The 18823-nt window shown below is 41.2% G+C and overlaps 1 protein-coding gene across 2 annotated transcripts in view; it reads left to right on the forward strand.

Annotated features, from left to right (window-relative positions):
* Positions 1-3435: 3435 nt before the first annotated feature.
* SRPK2 (SRSF protein kinase 2) overlaps positions 3436-18823 on the forward strand; it is an 86184-nt gene continuing 70796 nt past the window's right edge. For both annotated transcript variants that reach the window (XM_063155536.1, XM_063155535.1), the window contains exon 1: positions 3436-3602. In XM_063155536.1, the coding sequence (XP_063011606.1) occupies positions 3565-3602 (38 nt within the window). In that variant the 5' untranslated portion in view covers positions 3436-3564. The remainder of the gene's footprint in view (positions 3603-18823) is intronic.

Genomic DNA, 18823 nt, shown 5'->3' on the forward strand with positions numbered 1-18823 from the left:
GCCTTCTTGCTTTAACTTCATCTGATGCCTTTTTCTCTAGTCTTAACACAATTTCCACTTGAATGTATCAGAAGAGGCAAACATCTAGGCTAAGAAAAAAAATTATGGTTAGTTTGGGCTCTGCTTTGGTTTGAAAGAACAGCAATCATGATGATTAGGAATCCATTTTGGGCAGTGTAGAGCCTTTCTGGTTTTTGTTTTCATTCAATCACAGCTTGAATAGTATGGCTTTAGAGACTTAGTGTATCTGCTTCTCTCAGGCATTGGCTGAGAGCCAGTTGTCTGCCACTTGATCTGTGCACAGTGTAAAATGACTCAAAGTGGGCTGATGAAGTGCATGCAATGACTGAGGAGTTGGTGACAACGATACTACCCCATACCTGAATTTATTGGTATTTTGTAGCTGAAAAAATTTACTGCATTAACTGCTGCTTTGAGATGTGCAAGCTCTAATTTTCATTCATCTTCAGCTTTTATTCAGTCAGTGTTATGATCTGTTCTGGATGTGGTTCTATATAGAGTGCTTTTTTGTGGCCTCGGAAATTAGGACAACCCAAAACTCCTCAGTCAGGATGTAAATGCTTGCTCACTCAGCAGAAGTTCCCTGTACCTCTGTGTGCTGATCAGTACAGTTATTGAATCTACTCATGGAACCTTTTAAAGGTGTGGTTCCTTGAATCTGTAAGAGGTGCAGGTCCTGAACAGCCCAGCCTTTGCCTTTGTGGCACTGTACTTGAGGTAAAGTGGAAATGTTAGTTCTGTGTTAGGTTGGGGGGTCTTGAACCAAGAAACCTCCAGGAAGACCTGTTCAATTGTAAAATTTTCCTTTTTCTTCTCTTTTCTTTTTCTGTTACTTTTAGTTCAACAAATACTGCTGTAATTTGCATTCTTGTAGACTCAAAGGCCGATAGAATGGTGCTGTGGCAGCTGCAGTTTGAAGGGATTTTTCTGTTGTGTTATTTGGACTTGGGATGTAATTTCTAAATAAATTCTAATTTTCTAAATAATTTCTAATAAATTCTGTAAATTATCCCAGAATTCTGGGTATGTAATTTATAAATAATCAAAATAAACAAATGAGAACATTGCTGTTTCTGCAGCCGTTATTCTCTTATGGCCTAAAGGCACTTAATGTAAAACTCATGTGTCTTATTTTGGTGATATTCCCACAATCAGTTTTGTACAAGGAGTGATAGTGATGCTTCAGTTTGATGGTGCTATATGGATATGTAAAGGTACAGATTTGCTTTTAAAAATGAGCAAAAGGGGTCCACTTGAAAAAATCTCAGGTAGCAGAGACAGAAGATTGGTAAATCCAAAATAAGAAAATATTTCAAATTGACAGAAGAGAAACAGGAAAGAAAAACCCCCAAACCTTGTGATGAGTGTTCTCTAATTGTGGAGTAGAATGCTCATTAAGACATTGGAATTTTTTTTTTCCTATGAGGTCTCATTTTATTGAAATTCTTCTTGCAGCTATATTGAATAAATCTTTGTTGTCACTTGGTTACAAGAAGTAAAATTAAATTATGTGGTTTAATACCATCATGGAGAAATGTCTGTACATCTTGTAGAGAATCCAGGGACTCAAAGTTCGTGGTGCAATAACTTATATCTTGGATTTATTTTTAGCATCTTGTGGTGTACTGTTAGCAATAAATTCTTAGTATTATAATCTCTGGACATCCATTGCAAAGCCTATGTGGAGGCTTAGTTATGGAATAAATAATTTGATCACTTCCTTCCAAACTCTGGGGATTTTGTTTTGCTATAAAATCCTGCCTTTTAAATATCTGTTTATGTAATCAATTTTAATTTATAAGCATCTTCAGAAGGAATTAAAAATTTATTGGACTTTGAAGTTGAGGACTATATTTATAGTCAGTCGGTGTCAAGGCTCTGTGGTAGAGAAATTAACTTCAGTTCTTCCCTACATTGGGATGTGTGTCTGGGTGTGCAGAGAAGTATCCCAGTAGCTGTGACTGTAGGACCACTTGCTGCCTGGGATGGACAACGGTAAAAAGTTTTTTATGGTACTTGCAGTTATGCAGTGGAGCCAGCTGTGAACATAATGACATTTCACAGATATGTTTTCAAAGATCCAAGAAGTGTCTGCTTTGGATGTGAGAACTGAGATACTTGTTGGATGTTCTTCTGATCAGTATGTTTTGGGAAGAACAAGTGGCATATGCTTAAAAAGGTGGTGATCACTTGCTAGCTTGCAAGCCTTCCACCAGAGCATGAGAGTTATCATTCAGATAGTAATAATACTTTTGTAACTGTGGTTGAAAAAACAGTTATCAATCAAGTTACACAGCTTTTCTTCTTCTGTTTTCAGAAATTTCAGTGGCTTTGTACCTGAGATATGTATGAAGAGAGGAAGAAAAGTCAGATTGGAGGTCTTCCACTGTGGAATGGTTAATCCCAAACAGTTCAGGTTTACTGTGGCAGTTCACAGGTGGACATAGTGTTGCTCAGGTCTTACCAGTATTACCACAGGTGGCACTACGGTCTCCAGCGAGGATATGGTCTTAAAATGAGGCTCACATCCCTTTGTTCTTTTGGGTTTTTTGGATCTCAAACCTCGACTCCAGAGCACCTGGTGAATTCACTTTTCAGCAGTGTCTGTTCTGCTTATCTGGATCTTGTGAAGCGGTGGCAGGGTGCATCTCCCCTTGGTGACAGCACGCCAGGGTGTGCTGCCAGCATTTGGGAACGAGGGACCAGCCCAGGCCTTACAGGTGCTGGCCTGATGCTCACAGCATCCCAGAATGTGCTCAGTGGGAAGGAACCCCCCTGGATTGTCAAGCCCAGCTCCTGGCCATGCACGGCCCCATTCCCCAGAGTCACCCCATGTGCCTGAGAGCACTGTCCGAACGCTTCTTGAGCTGTGTGAGGCTGGAGCTGTGACCGCTGCCCTGGGGAGCCTGTTCAGAGCCCAGCCACCCCCTGGGGGAATCACTAGGTGTTAAAAAAAAAAAAAAAAGAAAATATTACTTTTCAAAGTGTATTTGGGGGCATTAGAGGCAGACCACTAAAAACAAAAATCCAGGTGTGCCTAGCGTTTTCCACGTCTGGTTTCTTACCCGTGTGTGAAAGTAGTCATTTGATACCTCGCTTTTTGTGACAAAAATGATTCAAAGAGCCATATTTTTCAGGGCTTTAGATCTGGAGGCTTTGGCGGGTGTGCAGTACCTCCTAGCACGGTACCCGGGAGGACGATCCGTGCCGGGAATCTTTTGTTTCGGGGTTTTCTCCCTCGGCGGGCACCCCCCGCGTCCCCCCCGCCGGCGGCAGCGGTGGCGCGGCCCCCGCGCTGCCCCCGCGGGCTCGGGCGCGGAGCGGCGCCCCCCGCTCGGCGATGGTTCCGCCCGCCGTGCGCGGTCATGTGCGCGGGCCCGGCCCTCCGAGCGCGGCTGGGCGGCCTCGCACAGCGCCGCGTCCCGGGCCTCCGGCGGACAAAAGGGCGCAGGGAAGCGAGACCTCCGGAAGGCGAGGGCAGGCGGCGTCGGTGGTGAACGTTTTCTGATTTTTCCAGAAATCAAGCAGAAGACTGAGCTGCTGATGTCAGTTAACTCTGAGAAGTCGTCCTCTCCAGAAAGGTACGGCCGCATCCCCGTCCGCATGAACGCGGGGCTTCTCCCTCTGCCTCCGCGGGGCTGCTGGCATTGTCCGCGTGTGCTGCATGCTGGATCTCGCACCGTGCCCACCCAGCCTGCCCTGCCGGCCCAGCTTTGTGCCTTGTGGCCGCGGTTGCGGGCGGCCGGCCGTGCGCGGAGCCCGGCGGGCTGCAGCATGCGGATCGCGGCGGGGCTGGCTGGTGCAGACCCCGCGCAGACCCCGCGCTGCTCCTGCCCCCGAGCATCGGCAGCAAATAGAACTTGGCCGAGCGCTTCGTGCCCGGGTGTGTGGAAAAGGGAGTGTCCTTTGGAAAGTAGCTCAGGAATCGCAAATCCCCCCTATTAGTCACATTCTGTAAGATAGATGTGATCCCCGTTCAAGTCTGTGCTAGGAAATGGAGCAGTCGCTGCATGCAGTAATGGTTCATGCCTGCAGGTAAGGACAAAATGACTCAGAAGTGTTTTTAAAGCAATTATTTTATCTGTCAATCAGATTAGTGCTATTTCAAGTAGCTGTTTCATTTTTAGGGAAATACTTCAAGGTACTAAATGTACATTTAAGTGTTCTGACGTGGAATAGCCTCCTGGTGATTATTTTGTTGATTTTAAATAAACCAGCCCTGCTCACTTCTGTTTTGCTTGCAGCTGCATTTTAGGGCATTTTTGGTTTTGAAACTGCTTGTTTAGAGAAACATAATACCATTTCCCCTCCATTATTTACAATAAACATTTTGGCTGTATGCAAAAGACCCTCTCAATGTTCTATTTCACCATTTTAATATTGGATGTTGGCAAAAAAATACTGTTAATTTTAAGCTCTCAAACTGTGTTCGGCTGAAATGATGAGCTGAAGTTTATTTTATTGAATGGCTTAGCACAGAGAGACATGATAAGGCACTAAATGCTATCTTAAGGAAACAGGCTAAAAGACATCTTTCAAAATGAACGAGTGCTGTGTGGCATGGGTGGTTTGAAAAACCAAAATGAGCAATTTATTTTGATTTATAAGTATATTTAGGTATGATATGTAGAAGCAAACTGCATTGCCTTTCACCAGCTGTGGTTATAACAAAATACCAGCAATAAGAGATTCAGAAAATGGTGGGGGGGAATGGGATGTTAAGTCACCTTTCCAAAATGGAGATATATAAGAAGAGCTTTGAGAGAGATTTTAGTATTTACTTGTACAAAATTAAGAATGAGAAGAGAAAATGCAAGTGTTTATTTTTTAACCTTTATCCCACTCTTATGCCTAAAATTTTTAAATACGAGATTTAAAATGGTGGTGGTAACAGGGAGGATGATGGAGTGAAAATAGTAAAGGAAACAGGTGTTAACTTGATTTTTGGAACAACTTACGTTGGCATTGCTGTGTGGGAATTGGGTGTATAATACAGATACTTATTATTTTATCAATATGAGTGTTATGCAGCACCCGACATCTGATCAGTCTGGTTTTGAGCAGAACATGCTCATGGTTGTACTAATGGTAGTCCTAGATGAAGAGGTCCTTTTAAAAGATCTTAACACAATTAGAAAAAGATGCACTTGTCTGAGATTCATTTGAATGAGATTCATTAAAAAGTAAGATTTTTTAAACAGCATGATGTGTTATCACAGAATAAAGATTAAAATGTGGCTGTTGTATATGCACACAAATTTGTTTTGAGGATTTAAATATATGGTACTGTTCTCCTGGAGATTGGTTTAACATATCAGCTGCATGGTCAGTTATAAATGAAAACATCTTTATTTCATAGGAGGGTTTTTGTTTTTTTTTTTTTTTTTTTTTTTTAATAACCACATTCTTTTCACCCATCTAAAAATAGACTGAATTTTTTTGCAAGCTGTTATGAAACAGTGCTGTCTATCCTATTAGCTGCCAGTTCCTTTCAAGGCTCTTTGAAAATGAATATATAAGATTTTTTAAAAAGAAATAATGATAATATTGAGAGTCTGTACTGTTAAACTGGCCTAATCTGCTCTGTAGAAGAAGTGCAATGTGTATTTATGCCATACAGACATGAGAATATTCATGTTCTTGACAAACAGAGAAAGGGAATGAATTCTTGCCTATTTATTTATTGCTGGTTTTAATCCTTGCTCCTAGTGGTTGGGCTTCTTGTGAAGCTTGAGTTCTCCGTGTGGGAATGCTGTGTGAAGGTCTGAGAGAGTCCATGGCTTGTTTCTTGTTTTCCACGCTAGCAGAGGCTGCTAGACAGCGCTTGCACAGCCAGAGGGGAGGGGAGAGGAGGTGCTCTGTGCATCTCCAGAGCCTGATGAAATGGGAATACAGGAGGAAGGAGAGAGAAGCCCATCACTTGCCTCCTTCTTTGGCTGGTCTTTGTTTTTACAAGACAGTTTAGTGTTTGTAAGGTTTTCCTGCTCATTTGGCAAGTTCATCATGCTGTCACATCTTACTGATGAGAAGAAAGCTGGGATATAATGGGTGGTTTGGCTGTTATGGAGGCTCAGCATTTTAGAAATCCTGCAGCATTCTCTTAGGATAGTTGTTTGTTATGAATTTAAGAACCTTTTAGAATACATTAGCAAAAAAGTTGAACCTTTTTGTTGAGGAACCTCTGAGATGTTTGGCAGCCTTGGAAAGTAAATTAATACAAACCTGAGACATTTTTCAAAGATTCATCCTTCCTTTCCACTTACCTTCTCCCTAGAAGAACTGAAGTTGCAGAATTGAGGTGATGAGGTTAAGATACTTGTGTTTTGGCATGCTATGGGATATTTCCTGAGCAGACACAATCAGGCAGAGGGTCTATGTCCTGAATTTCCAGGTAGTTAATGCTGCCCTGGGCCAAAGTCCTGTTCCTTGTTGATAAGGTAGCCCAGGTAACTGGGGATGTGAGCAGGCGGGGATCAGGTAACGCACTGCAGCTGCTGTGCTGAATTGATTTGTTTGGATGCTGGGCCTGAAGGAGACCATGGATATGTTTGATATGTTTTCCTACAGCGTGCTTACGGTGTGACACTCACCTGGTTTCTTTGTCTAATGAGTAGTAATTAAACCACCATGTTCTCAGTGTTTCCCCGGGGGCTGCATGAGGTTACTGCTCCAAATGTCCTGAGGGAGCAGGTAGCAGCCCCCAGATGGAGATGGGATGGTCTTCCAGGAGCCCTCCAGGAAAATAAAAATACTTTTATTTCTGGTGTATGAGTTGTGCACTCTTCTCATCTGCAGTATAGGGAATGCTTTCAGCTGCACAGATTTCCCCCCCTTTTTAGGGGCTGTGTGGAACTCTTGGCAAGTTTCTGTTTCTTTTTGAGGAAAGTTAATTCTTTCACCTGGATGACTTGATACTCTTAAGACTTAAGACTTCCTGTATGTAGTACTTTTCTTTTTCACATTTAGGACAAAGAATTTATTATTTCTTCAGCTGTGATTTTTGGATTCTAAATTTGTGTCAGTAATGTAGTTTTACCATGGAGCATTTTCTCATAAAGGTTATTAGCAAGGCCTGATCCGTCTGAAGTGTCTGACCTGCTCTTTTTCTCTCTTCATACAAATGCTGCATTTGCATGTTTCTTTGAAATGAGTTTCTGCTTCAGTGTTTTTTGAAAAAATTAATAGTAGCCACTCATGAATAGTCTTAAAGTAGGTAACTGGTATGTGCATAATTCAATTTCCATCATTTTGGGGGGTTTCATAAATAGCAATAAAGGGAAGATAATTCAAATGGCAAGTTTGTGTTAATCTGTCTGGATGTATTTGATGTCAGGTGGTGCAGGCAGGTTTTAAGGAATAATGGTGGTTTTGCTTTGGCTTTTTGTTGGGTTTTCTTTTAAGCCTTGGGGTATGTATACCCCTCTATCTTTGTAATTTATCTTTGCAGAGCAAATTAATGCATTTCTCACTGCTTTTGCATAGTTTCTTCATCAGGTCATGCCAAGGAGGCATTCAGGGATAAAGTAAAGGAGGAAGAAATCTGAAATAATGAGAAAGAAGGAAAAAGATGGAGGCTGAGTACTGTCTACTTCCTTTTCTGACAGACCTGATGTTAGTTTTTAGAGGAGGCATTGTGAAATAAGTTATGGTGTTGAAAGATTCCTCCAGGTTTCGGAAAATCAGTGAATTTTTTAATTCTGTTTTTGTGTGTGTGTATTTCTTTTTTAAATTTAGTCGTGGATGCTACTACTTTTAAGGTAGAAGTGTAACTTGTAATAAATATAGAAGTAATGTTTAAAAGTAGAACCATCAGCTAACAACATGATGTGTAAGCTGATATTGCTGTATGTCAGATAAATGGTTTGGAATAATTGTTAGATAACAGGACATTATAAGATAATGATTCTATTATTTATGTAACTTACACTGGAAAAAAATAGCTATCAGAATAATGCAACTATTTTATCAGTTCCAGCAACTTTAAAACACATTTTCAAAATACTGTATTTTCTTTATCTCTCTTTCTGCTTTTTTTCTACTGGTTCTTTTTAGTAGGATAAAAGAAATTTTGTACCATCTTCCATTTCAGGACAGTTCAAATCTAGTTTTAGTGGTCATACAGCTATAACTTTTCTGATTTTTTTAATAAATGGTAACAGTGACCAATATATATTTTGTCCCCCTTTTTCCCCCAAAATTACAAGCTTATTCTGTTTGTTGTATTTTATCTCAGAAGTAGAAAGAAAATCACCCTAGCTGAGTGTGGGCCCTAAGCTGTTTGTCCAGGGAGGCACTTCAGTCCACCACCAACTCTGTTGGGTGACAGTGTACCTGTAGAGCTCTCTTACACTAGGTGCTTAATTTTAGATTGCCACTTCTGGACCAAAATAAATCCTATGTTTTGTGTGGCTTTCATATTAAAGGTTCCACGGTCTCACTTGTTTTAGCATGTGAGGCTTTAAAGTGAAATATGAAAGGGATGTGGAGGCAAGGAATGTTGCAACATGCCATTGTCCTTGTGTAGGAAAAAATGGAAATAGCTTATATAGAAGCAGCCACTTGTGGAGCATGTTGAGGTGATATTTTTAGGGGACACTGTACTTTTTTTTTTTTTAACTGGTAGTGCCTCTATCAGTAGGCTTTGAAAAGATTAAGAATTTTAAGTGTATTTTGCTTTCCAGGGATAGACTCAGTTTATTTCTGCTATAAATACATTTTCTGCTCGCTTTATTCTGTCTGGTATTTCTGCTATAGGTAAAAAAATTACAAGTGAAATATATCCTTAGTATCCCTACTACTCAGATGGCCTGTGCACTACTTAATTTTTTTCTTCAATAATTTTTTAAAAATCATTAGCAACTTTTCATCATGCAGGTATTTGTGAGGTATTTATTATAGGGAAATTTCTAATACACCTTCTGAAAAGTAAAACCTCAGATTTTGTCAGTTCCTGTTGGAACTAAAATGAGAGAATTTTGTGAAAGGGAGAGATGGAAAGTTGTGGGGTGTTGTATCAGGTTTTCCTATATGAGAACTATTCACTGGAAACTAACTCAAGCAATCCAGTGGTGGTTTGAACACAGTTATTGAATGGCTGAAACAAAAGGTATGTAAAAGATTGGAAAACCATGACTTGCACAATATACTTTCTAAGGTATTCCAGTTCTATCCCAGGTAAAATGTCTGGGGAAAAAGTAATGGATAATTTTAAGCAAAGCATTTTGTATTACAGGTTTAGTCTGTTTCATGACCTGAAACATTTTGCCTAATCACTGTCTTGGTCATGCCTTCACTAAAAAGTCCACTCCAGCCCCTAGGTGGATGGTGAAGGAATGTTACCTGATAGATTGCATAAAACAATGTGTATTTATGCCCAAAGCTTTCATTTCTGTAGTTGCTGTAGTGTGTTACAGGATAAACTAATCTGTGGTTTTCTGTGTATTCATATTGTATGTATATTCATATTATATATTTAAAAATTAATAATAAAATGTTTAGATATTAATGTAATTCAGTGAGTTTACTGTGTGGTGATACATGTGTTTTCACTGATCCAGAATTGATGTAGTTATTAAACAAATGCATGCAGATTTAAGCATTCCATTTTGTTGCATATTTTGTTTTATATGCATATTATCAGGAAATTGTGCCATCTCTCAGCTTTTGACTTTATGTGAATCCTGCTGTACAATTTGGAGGATATCTAAACTTTCCAGTGGACTGAAAAATAGCTTTTCTGTCCAAAGTGTGTTGTGACCACAAGGTCTTTTACTAGTTATTTCTTCAGGAATTCTACACTCCTGAACCAGTGTCTGCCTTAGGTGCTTCTCTATTTTCTTCAAAACTCACCTTTAGTCTTGGGTGATCTCTAACAAAATCTAAGCAGTCACTGTTACCTTAAAAACAGATGAAACTTATCTCACCTAGGATGCCTGCCAAACTCATGCTGATATTTGTGACTAGATGGATAGTGAACTGTGATTTCCTTTTTTTTCTGCTTCATTCCCTTTCTCTCTCTTTAGTCTTTAAAGCTTTAATTACCAAAGAAATGTGTGCAGCTCCAAGCTCTGCCTGTTCTTCACCAAAATATATCTACAGAGCTTCCCTTGTCTGGTTATAGCTTTAGGTCAGCTGGTTGATTGCTTCTTTTTCCTGGCTGGACAGTGTTCAAAACCAGAACCACATCTCATGTAGGTGTTCTATTTGTATGAAGTTTTGACCATTGTGTTTAATGAAGGCACTTTAAATAACCTCTCTGTATTAATAAAAGTGTCCTAATTTCGTCTTGTTATCTGCTAATAAGTACCATAAATTGGTATTTTCTTCTCTTGAGAGTTGTGAAACATTTGTATTGTAGTGTTGGGCTGGTTGATCTTCCAGACTTGTTTTCCCCAAGTTTGGTGCAGTCTAATTCCATGGAAAGGAGTATTTCTTGAACCTACTTCTTATTTGGAGTAACATGAAGCCTTTTAAGAATTCATTGCTTTGTTTTCCTGAAGCGACTTCCTGTGCCCCAAATCTAGTGGGATGGTCACAGCCTTTCTAAGAAGGCAAGGGCTCATCCTTCTGTGGTTCAGTTCTGCTGTGTGTGTTTGTCTTTTCTGGGGCAAAGAAGGTCATATAATTGCAGCAGAAACTCTTATTAAACTTCATTTCTGTTCTGTGTTGTCAGAGCTTAACTTTTACTAGTTCTGGCAGAAACTGGGAGTGTTATTTTTGTCATTGATACTACTATAAAGAGACAGCATTATTTTCTCTTGCAACTGCTGTGTCAGAAAATACCCAGCAGGTGTTTGTGGGGTTTTTTGTTTTGAGTTTTTTTTTTTGGTGGAGATGGAAAGGTGTTTGACATTTCTGTGGGTTTCAGTGGACAGCTCTTCTGTTATTCTCTGTCCAGCACCAGGACCTACAGATTCTCATTGTTGTCTTCAGCTGCTGCAGGCACTGTCCACAGAAGCATTCAGTTCCTGCTGTGCCCACATACCAGACACCATCCACCTCTGTTTATTTCATGCCATGAACTAGAATGGAAGATGTTTGGCATTGGCTCTGCTCTTTATGAATCCTTCTATAAAAGGATTACCTTACCCTTAGGAGACCACGTGTGGTGGTTTCCTCTGAGTGGTGCTTTGTCATCCCCAGTGTGACAGTGCAAAGCCTCTCTGACAGCTCCTGTTTCATATGTGACAAGAATCAGGAATTTCCACTGCTGCTGGGTGCCTCAGCTATGACAAGTGCCAGCTTCCAAGAAGACTAATACAGCTTTGGACCAAGACTTCCCTAAGGTATGAAAAAGATCATCAGCCATAGTGATTCTGAAGTACATTTTTATCAATTAAAAGCTTTCATTCTGTTGTAAATAAGAGTACAACCAGTCTTCATGGACTTAGAAATCTCACTCGGCTCTTTTCCAGGTAATTAATGTTTCAGAGTATTAGTCTAGAAAGCCAAATAAAGAGAGATACAGCCATCCTCAGAATGCTTATGTTCCAGAACTAAAGTAAAAGAATGAACTTACAGAGACATTATTGGTGATCAAGGAAAAACTCTTCCTCTTTCTCTCAAGAACTCTTGGTATTTGTGAGTGGATTATTGACACAATGAATTAGCTTAGATCCTATTCCTTGGGCACCCCAACTGCAGTGTGCTGTCAGTGAATACATGGGATTTTTTGTGCAGACCATTAATATTTAAAGTGGTATTGTTCTTAATGGAAATCTCTTCACAGGTTTCTCCAAGGCAATCTTATTGAATATATTTCTATAGTTTTATTTCTCTGTACTTTGTTTCACCTCTATGTCTGCTTTATTTATGTTACTTTTTGGTTAAATGAATCCTGGCTTGGAAAGAAAACATGAAGGAAAGAACTGGTCAAGATTCTTTTCAAATGTGTTTAGCACATAGGAATTTCAAGGGCTATTAAAAGAACCAGAAGTCATCCAGCTGAAGCAGGACAGTGTCCAAGAATGCCAATGCATTTTTTTTACTATCATTTTAATACTCAGGGCTTTAAAAAATGCCTTAGCAGAACTGCATGGAGTGTGTTTCAACAGATGCCAGGACAGCTTAAACAGTCTGCAACTAAAAGTCTTAAAGACTACCCCAAAGTCAAACCCTAAGGCAGATTTAGACACTTCACCTTCAAAGTGTTACTGATAGCTTTGCTAAGAAACGTGCTAAAGGTATGTGTCCTTCTAGCCATGCCAGTTGTTAGAGGTAGCCAAACATGGAGGGCTCTGTGTCCCAGGGCAATATCTCCTGTAGCTGAATGGGTGAGTGCAGGATGCTGTGTCCCAGGGCAGTATCTCCTGGTGTAGCTGAGTTGGTGAGTGCAGGATGCTGTGTCCCAGGGCAATATCTCCTGTAGCTGAGTTGGTGAGTGCAGGATGCTGTGTCCCAGGGGCAATATCTCCTGTAGCTGAGTTGGTGAGTGCAGGATGCTGTGTCCCAGGGCAATATCTCCTGTTGTAGCTGAGTTGGTGAGTGCAGGATGCTGTGTCCCAGGGCAATATCTCCTGTTGTAGCTGAGTTGGTGAGTGCAGGATGCTGTGTCCCAGGGCAATATCTCCTGTTGTAGATGAGTTGGTGAGTGCAGGATGCTGTGTCCCAGGGCAATATCTCCTGTTGTAGCTGAGTTGGTGAGTGCAGGATGCTGTGTCCCAGGGCAATATCTCCTGTTGTAGCTGAACAGGAGTGCAGGATGCTGTGTCCCAGGGCAATATCTCCTGGTGTAGCTGAGTTGGTGAGTGCTGTGTCCCAGGGCAATATCTCCTGTTGTAGCTGAACAGGAGTGCAGGATGCTGTGTCCCAGGGCAATATCTCCTGTTGTAGCTGAGTTGGTGAGTGCTGTGTCCCAGGGCAATATCTCCTGTTGTAGCTGGATAGGAGTGCAGGATGCTGTGTCCCAGGGCAATATCTCCTGTTGTAGCTGGATAGGAGTGCAGGATGCTGTGTCCCAGGGCAATATCTCCTGTTGTAGCTGAGTTGGTGAGTGCAGGATGCTGTGTCCCAGGGCAATATCTCCTGTTGTAGCTGAGTTGGTGAGTGCTGTGTCCCAGGGCCAGGCAGTGAGGAGCATGGCCTCCCCACAGGTGTGTGTGCATGCACACACTCACATGCAGAAAATGCATGCACAGCTGACTGTGCAGGGCAGCAGAGACTCAGACCAGGCCTTTTATTGGCACCCACATAGACACACACACACAGAGCATTGAGGCAAGAACTGCATGGACAGCCTTGTGGTTTTCCTCCTTTCCAACTTCTCACAGTGGAAGTCCACTGGTGGAATTTTCACAGAAACTCGCACACAAAACTCTGTGTTCTCTCTTAGCCAATTTTAAATTCTCTAAGTAGTTTGTAGCTCTTAAATGCATGAGCCCTCAAGATTCATATTCTCACTTGAGTTGCTGGCACTTGGACCTTATTTACTGGCCAGTCTGATTTGAAATTGGCTTGAGTTCACACATACTCAAAATAGAAAATGTATCCACAAAGAAGACAGGTATAGGGTTTTAGTGACAGTATGGGATGGACTGTCGTGATCAAGGACAGGGCTTAGTCAGACAAGTGCAAGGACCAGATGCTTATTTGTACTGGACCTGCCCCATTTATCCTTTTTGCCTGCTATTTTCTCTTACTTATTTCTCCCTTAGCCACTTCTATGCCAGTCTTCCTCCATGCCTAATACCTTCCCCTGAACATTTCATGGCGTTTTGCTTATTCTCACAGTACTGTGGTAAGTTTTACACAATCCCAAAATGTTCTTTCTCCCTACATCCCATAATAAGTCCCATACCCCTTAAGGCAATAACCTTTAGTTTTCAGGGTGTTTTTTTTGGAAGAGTTTTGACTCATCTTGGTAGGTTTCACACTGGGGGAATATGGTCTAATTGATAGTCGTGGGAGTAGCTGATTCACATGCTCCATTTTTGCTCTTGAGGATGTTAGGGTTGACCTGTTGTTTTGCTTCTGATCTTTGCTGGATCTGTTTCTGTTCAATCAGATAACCTAACACTGGTCTCCCAGGGGCCTAGTACCACCTGTCAAAAGTGGATCTAGGTCTGTTTGCATTCTTGGTCATCTGATATGGGCATCCAAGAGATTGAAATTAGCTGAGGATATGAAATGCACCAGTGCTTTGCTACTCCTTCTCAGTCTCCTGGAAGTTTGATATTACAGAGTTTTGTCTATTGTGTAACTCTATTTAGTTTTTAGACCTATGTTTCTGGAAAGGAAGAGTGATGTATGATCTTACCATGTGTTAGATGCATACTCTGTGCTTCAGACGTGCAGTGCTGGATGTGTCAAGCTCATACTTCTAATGAAGGCAAAGCTCAGGCATGACCAAAACCAAGCAGTGCTCCTTCCTCTGTTGGCCTGGTATCTGTGCTTGTCACAGAATCCATTTGAGGTAACACAGGGATGCATAGTAATAGTAAACACCTCTGAACCATAAACTGTCTCACACCCTAGCTCTGTGGTCTGGTCCAGAAAGGAGGTGTCTGGTAATAGTGGTCAAAAAGTGCCACTTTAAAAAAGGCAAAAAGCATTGCATTACTCTCATTCTAAACAAGGCTATGTCTCTGAGGTGGACTGGAAGGCCAGTTGTTAATCTGAGTTGCAGACATCGAGATTCTGTTCAGTTCCTTTTGCAAGGTAGCTGAGCAGGCAAAAGACACAGAGCCACAATGTGTGTTAGTCAATATCTGGCTATCTGACATCAGCATTCAGAAAACCTGGCATGTATTACTTCTACTCTCAGAGCCCAGGAGATAGCTAATACTTGAGACTTTGCCAAGTTGTTCTTCTCAGGAAGAGAAATATATGATTTGAAGGTTGGGAGTGTTTGTGTGTATATGTGCAGTGCTGTTTATTTACACAAAACATGTAAACAGAGCTCGTTTGCTTGAGCAGAGTAGAAACAAAGTGCAACAAGCAGCTATTTTGCTGATGTTTTCAAGTCTGCCTGTCTAGCAAGTACTGTACTAAAAAAACCCCCCTTAAAATTCAAAAAACAACACCCAAAAAACCCCACGCAACTCTCTCCTGAAATCACAGGCACAGCATTTTTTTTTGCTGGTTTTTTCCCCTGCTTTTTCAGCTGTTGTGTAAAAGACCTAATGTTCCTTTTTTTCTGAGACTGAAAGGAGGGTATTCAGCCCAAGTCTCAGCCTTGACTGCAGCCAAATACTGAATGCTTAGAGAGTAGCTCAATCACAGACATAAAATGTGGAGGATAAAAATGCTATACCTAAAATACAACTTAAAAAAAAAAATAATGTGTGTACTTATTAGCTTCTTGGACAGTGCAGTTTGTTTCCAGCTCATTCTGTATCATATCTGAGGACTCTTGCCCTTTACTGCAAATAGTTCTTGTCAGATCTTTCCCATGGACAGGTGTGAGCTGCTTTAAGATCTGTCTTTCAAGGCTTCTGCCAGGTTTCCACTGGATTCTCTATGGCAAGAGCGTTTAGATTAAGACTGTCCTGGGTTTTGGTTGTAGCTTTTATTCCTCCTTCTAAATGTTGCTTTTCTTCTCTAGAAAGCTTCGCTAGGTATTCATGTGGTTTTTCATCACCCTGCTCCATTGGTGTAAACATGTAGGAGTCAGATGAAAAAAACCTATCTTCCTTAACTCCTGAAAGCTTCTGAGGGTAACAGCTTCTTGGTTCTCTAAACTTCTTCTGAGACCTTGTTGTTTTGTTCACAACTAATACTTCATGTGTGTGTAGTGTTGCCTGCAGAAAGTAATCTGAGATTCAGTTGCAGTGGGGTTCTGTGTGGAAATAATGCAGTGGGAGATTTATTGTACAGCTTTCCCTTTAGCTCCCACTCCAGCCTTCCTTCTTCTTGTCTCTCCTTTTTACCATCCCAAGCCAGACATGTCACTGTAGGAGGGAATCAGATTGGTCACACATGGTTTCCTCTTGTTGAATCCATATTGTTTCCTCCTGATAGCCTTCCTTTCCATGCTTAGAGATGCTTTAGATACTGGTGCACTTTACTTGTAAAATGCATAGCATTGTGTGTTTGTTAGGATAGGCACATTATAATAATTAGTGGGCTACAGCTATTTTTATTGAAATGTAAACCTTGGTGATTTGTATTGTGCATGCTGCAATCTGTAAATGAATTCTTGTGAGTAGTTTAATTGATTGGAGGAGGAATTTATTATCATAGAATCTTAGAAAATGCTGAGTTGGAAGGGACCCATCAGGATCATTGAGTCCAACTCCTGGTCCTGCACAGGACACACCAAGAGTCACCCCATGTGCCTGAGAGCACTGTCCAAACACTTCTTGAGCTCTGTCAGGCTGGTGCTGTGACCGCTGCCCTGGGGAGCCTGTTCAGAGCCCAAACACCCCCTGGGGGAAGAATCCTTTCCTGATGACCAGCTTGAACTTCCCTGACACACCTTCAGGCCATTCCCTCTAGTCTGGTCAGTGGTCACAAGAGTGAAGAGATCAGTACCTGCCCCTGTTTCCCCTCTTGAGGAAGTTGAAGACTGCAGTGAGTTCTCCCCTCAGTCTCCTCCAGAGTGGCCAAACCAAGTGACCTCAGCCACTCCTCATGTGGGTTCCTCTCCAGAGCCTTCACCATCCTCAGGTCCTTCTTTGGAGGTGTTCAGGGCCAGGCCAGAGCAGTCCCCCCCCAGTCAGAGGTGTCCTCTTTGCCCATGGCAGGGGAGTTGAACTGGATGAGCTTTAGTGTCCCTTCCAACCCAAACAGTTCTGTGAGTTTATGATTCTGTGAAGTACAGCAAATATAAGGTATTACAGGAAGCTACTATTTGTTTACACACTGTTTTACAGGTGGAATTGCTTAAGAGCATAGTTGACCTTTTGTCCCAAAGCCATGAGCATGATACATCTAATTTTATCTTTTGTTCCCAAGTAATTTAATGCTTTTTAAATCAGATCCTCCAGAGCGGAAAATCAGAGTTTTCTAATTTAAAATATAAGAGAAGACTGGGAGTTTTCAAGTTTCTTTCTAATTATATTTTGGCACATTTGTTGCTGCTGTTAGTATTCAATCCCATAATTCCATAGCAATGCAAAAGTCTGCTTTTAATTAAAATGTTATTTTGTGGAATGTAGTAGAAACTGTTATAACTGGTGAAATACAGATTGCTTTCCTTGTGCCAGATTGGAGGATTTAAATTGCTGTTTTGTAGCGGTATGGGTGATGTCAACAAAATGTCAGTGGAGGTGATTTGTTGGGATTGAATCATTAACTACGTAGGAACATGTAAAGTTGAGGGTTTGTAAGTCATTTTCTATGTTGATTTGACTTCAGAATGCAAATTACCAGGAGCCATGAAGTGCACAGTTTATTTTACAAAGGAGTAAAATGAAATATAAGGGAGAGTAATGGTTAGGGAATCATAAAATGCTTTTGGATGGAAGAGACCTTCAAGACTATCTAGTTCCACTCTCTCTAAAATGGGCAAGGACACATTCCGCTTGGGACCAGGTTGCTCAAAGCCCCATCCAACCTGGCCTTGAAGACTTCCAGGTTTGTGGTACATCTTCTGGATGGAAAACCTGTTCCAGTGATTCAGCATGCTCACTGAACCTGCCCTCTTTCAGTTTGAAGCACTTCCTCCTTGTCCTGTCACAACGTGTCCTTGTAAGAAGTTCCTCTTCAGCTTTCCTTCAGCTCCCTTTGGCTACTGGAAGGTTCTCTAAGGTGTTGCCAGAGCCTTCTCTCAGCCAGTCTGCTTAGCAGAGGGGCTCTTCCAGCCCTCTGACCATCTTGGTGGCCTACTCTGGACTCCTTCCAGCAGATCTATATCCTCCTTAAGGTGGGTGTTCCAGATCTGGACACAGAACTCCAGGTGGATGTGGAGTAGGGGAGGAGAAGCACCTCAGCTTGCTGGCTGTGCTGCTTTGGGTGCAGCCCAGGACACAACACACCCCAGCCCTCTCTGCTCCCCTCTTGGACCTCGAGCTGTTGATCACCACCCTAGGGCTGCATCCATCCAGCCAGTTCCTTATCCACAGGTGGTCCATCTGTCAAGTTCATGTCCCTCTAGTTTAAAGTAAGGGTGTTGTGTGGGACAGTGTCAAATGCTTTGGTTCATCATACTATTGCAATAAATATTTCATTGGGCAGTATAGTTTTCTTAGTTTTATGAGCTTCCCGCCAGTTAAATATGGCAAATATGTCTCAATATTACTAATTACTGTTCCAGTGTTGCTGACATGGCTAGTTTAATTTTTCCAAAATCTGTTCAATATACTGTGCTTTGCATAGGTCATATTGTGTATTGCTCAAGGTTTCTTTTTTTTTTAGTCAACTGCAAGTGGTTTTATCTGCATATTTCAGGACAATCCAGGCTCTTGAGCTGGAATCCATAAACATAATTAACATGATGGTGGTGTTGTAGTGTAATTAGGTTCATTAACAATATAAACACGGAGTGTTTTATTCACAGGAGATTGCTAGCATGTCTTTAATTGTATGACTGTGGTTTGTCTATTTGGAACTTTCCTTTCAAGTGATTTGATTTTTCTTAAAGACTGGGATTCTTAGTATGAAAGATGCATATATATGTTTTTTGCAAGCAAGTATGGAGGGACTTGATATACATGTAATGATATGTATATTGTCTGAAGAGAAGGGGTTTTTTCCTCAGTTGTTTTTTTTGAGAAATTTTTTGAAATGTAAAGGCACAAGATATATATTTAAAATTTTTATGTGTTTAGCTTGGTTTAGTATATCTCAATCTTTTTCAAACAAAATTTGAAAATCCACCTGATATTCTCTTGCCCTTGTTTTAAGTCAGTCCTAATACCTCAGC

This window comes from Melospiza melodia, chromosome 4 (assembly GCF_035770615.1).
Source record: "Melospiza melodia melodia isolate bMelMel2 chromosome 4, bMelMel2.pri, whole genome shotgun sequence".
Taxonomy (NCBI): domain Eukaryota; kingdom Metazoa; phylum Chordata; class Aves; order Passeriformes; family Passerellidae; genus Melospiza; species Melospiza melodia.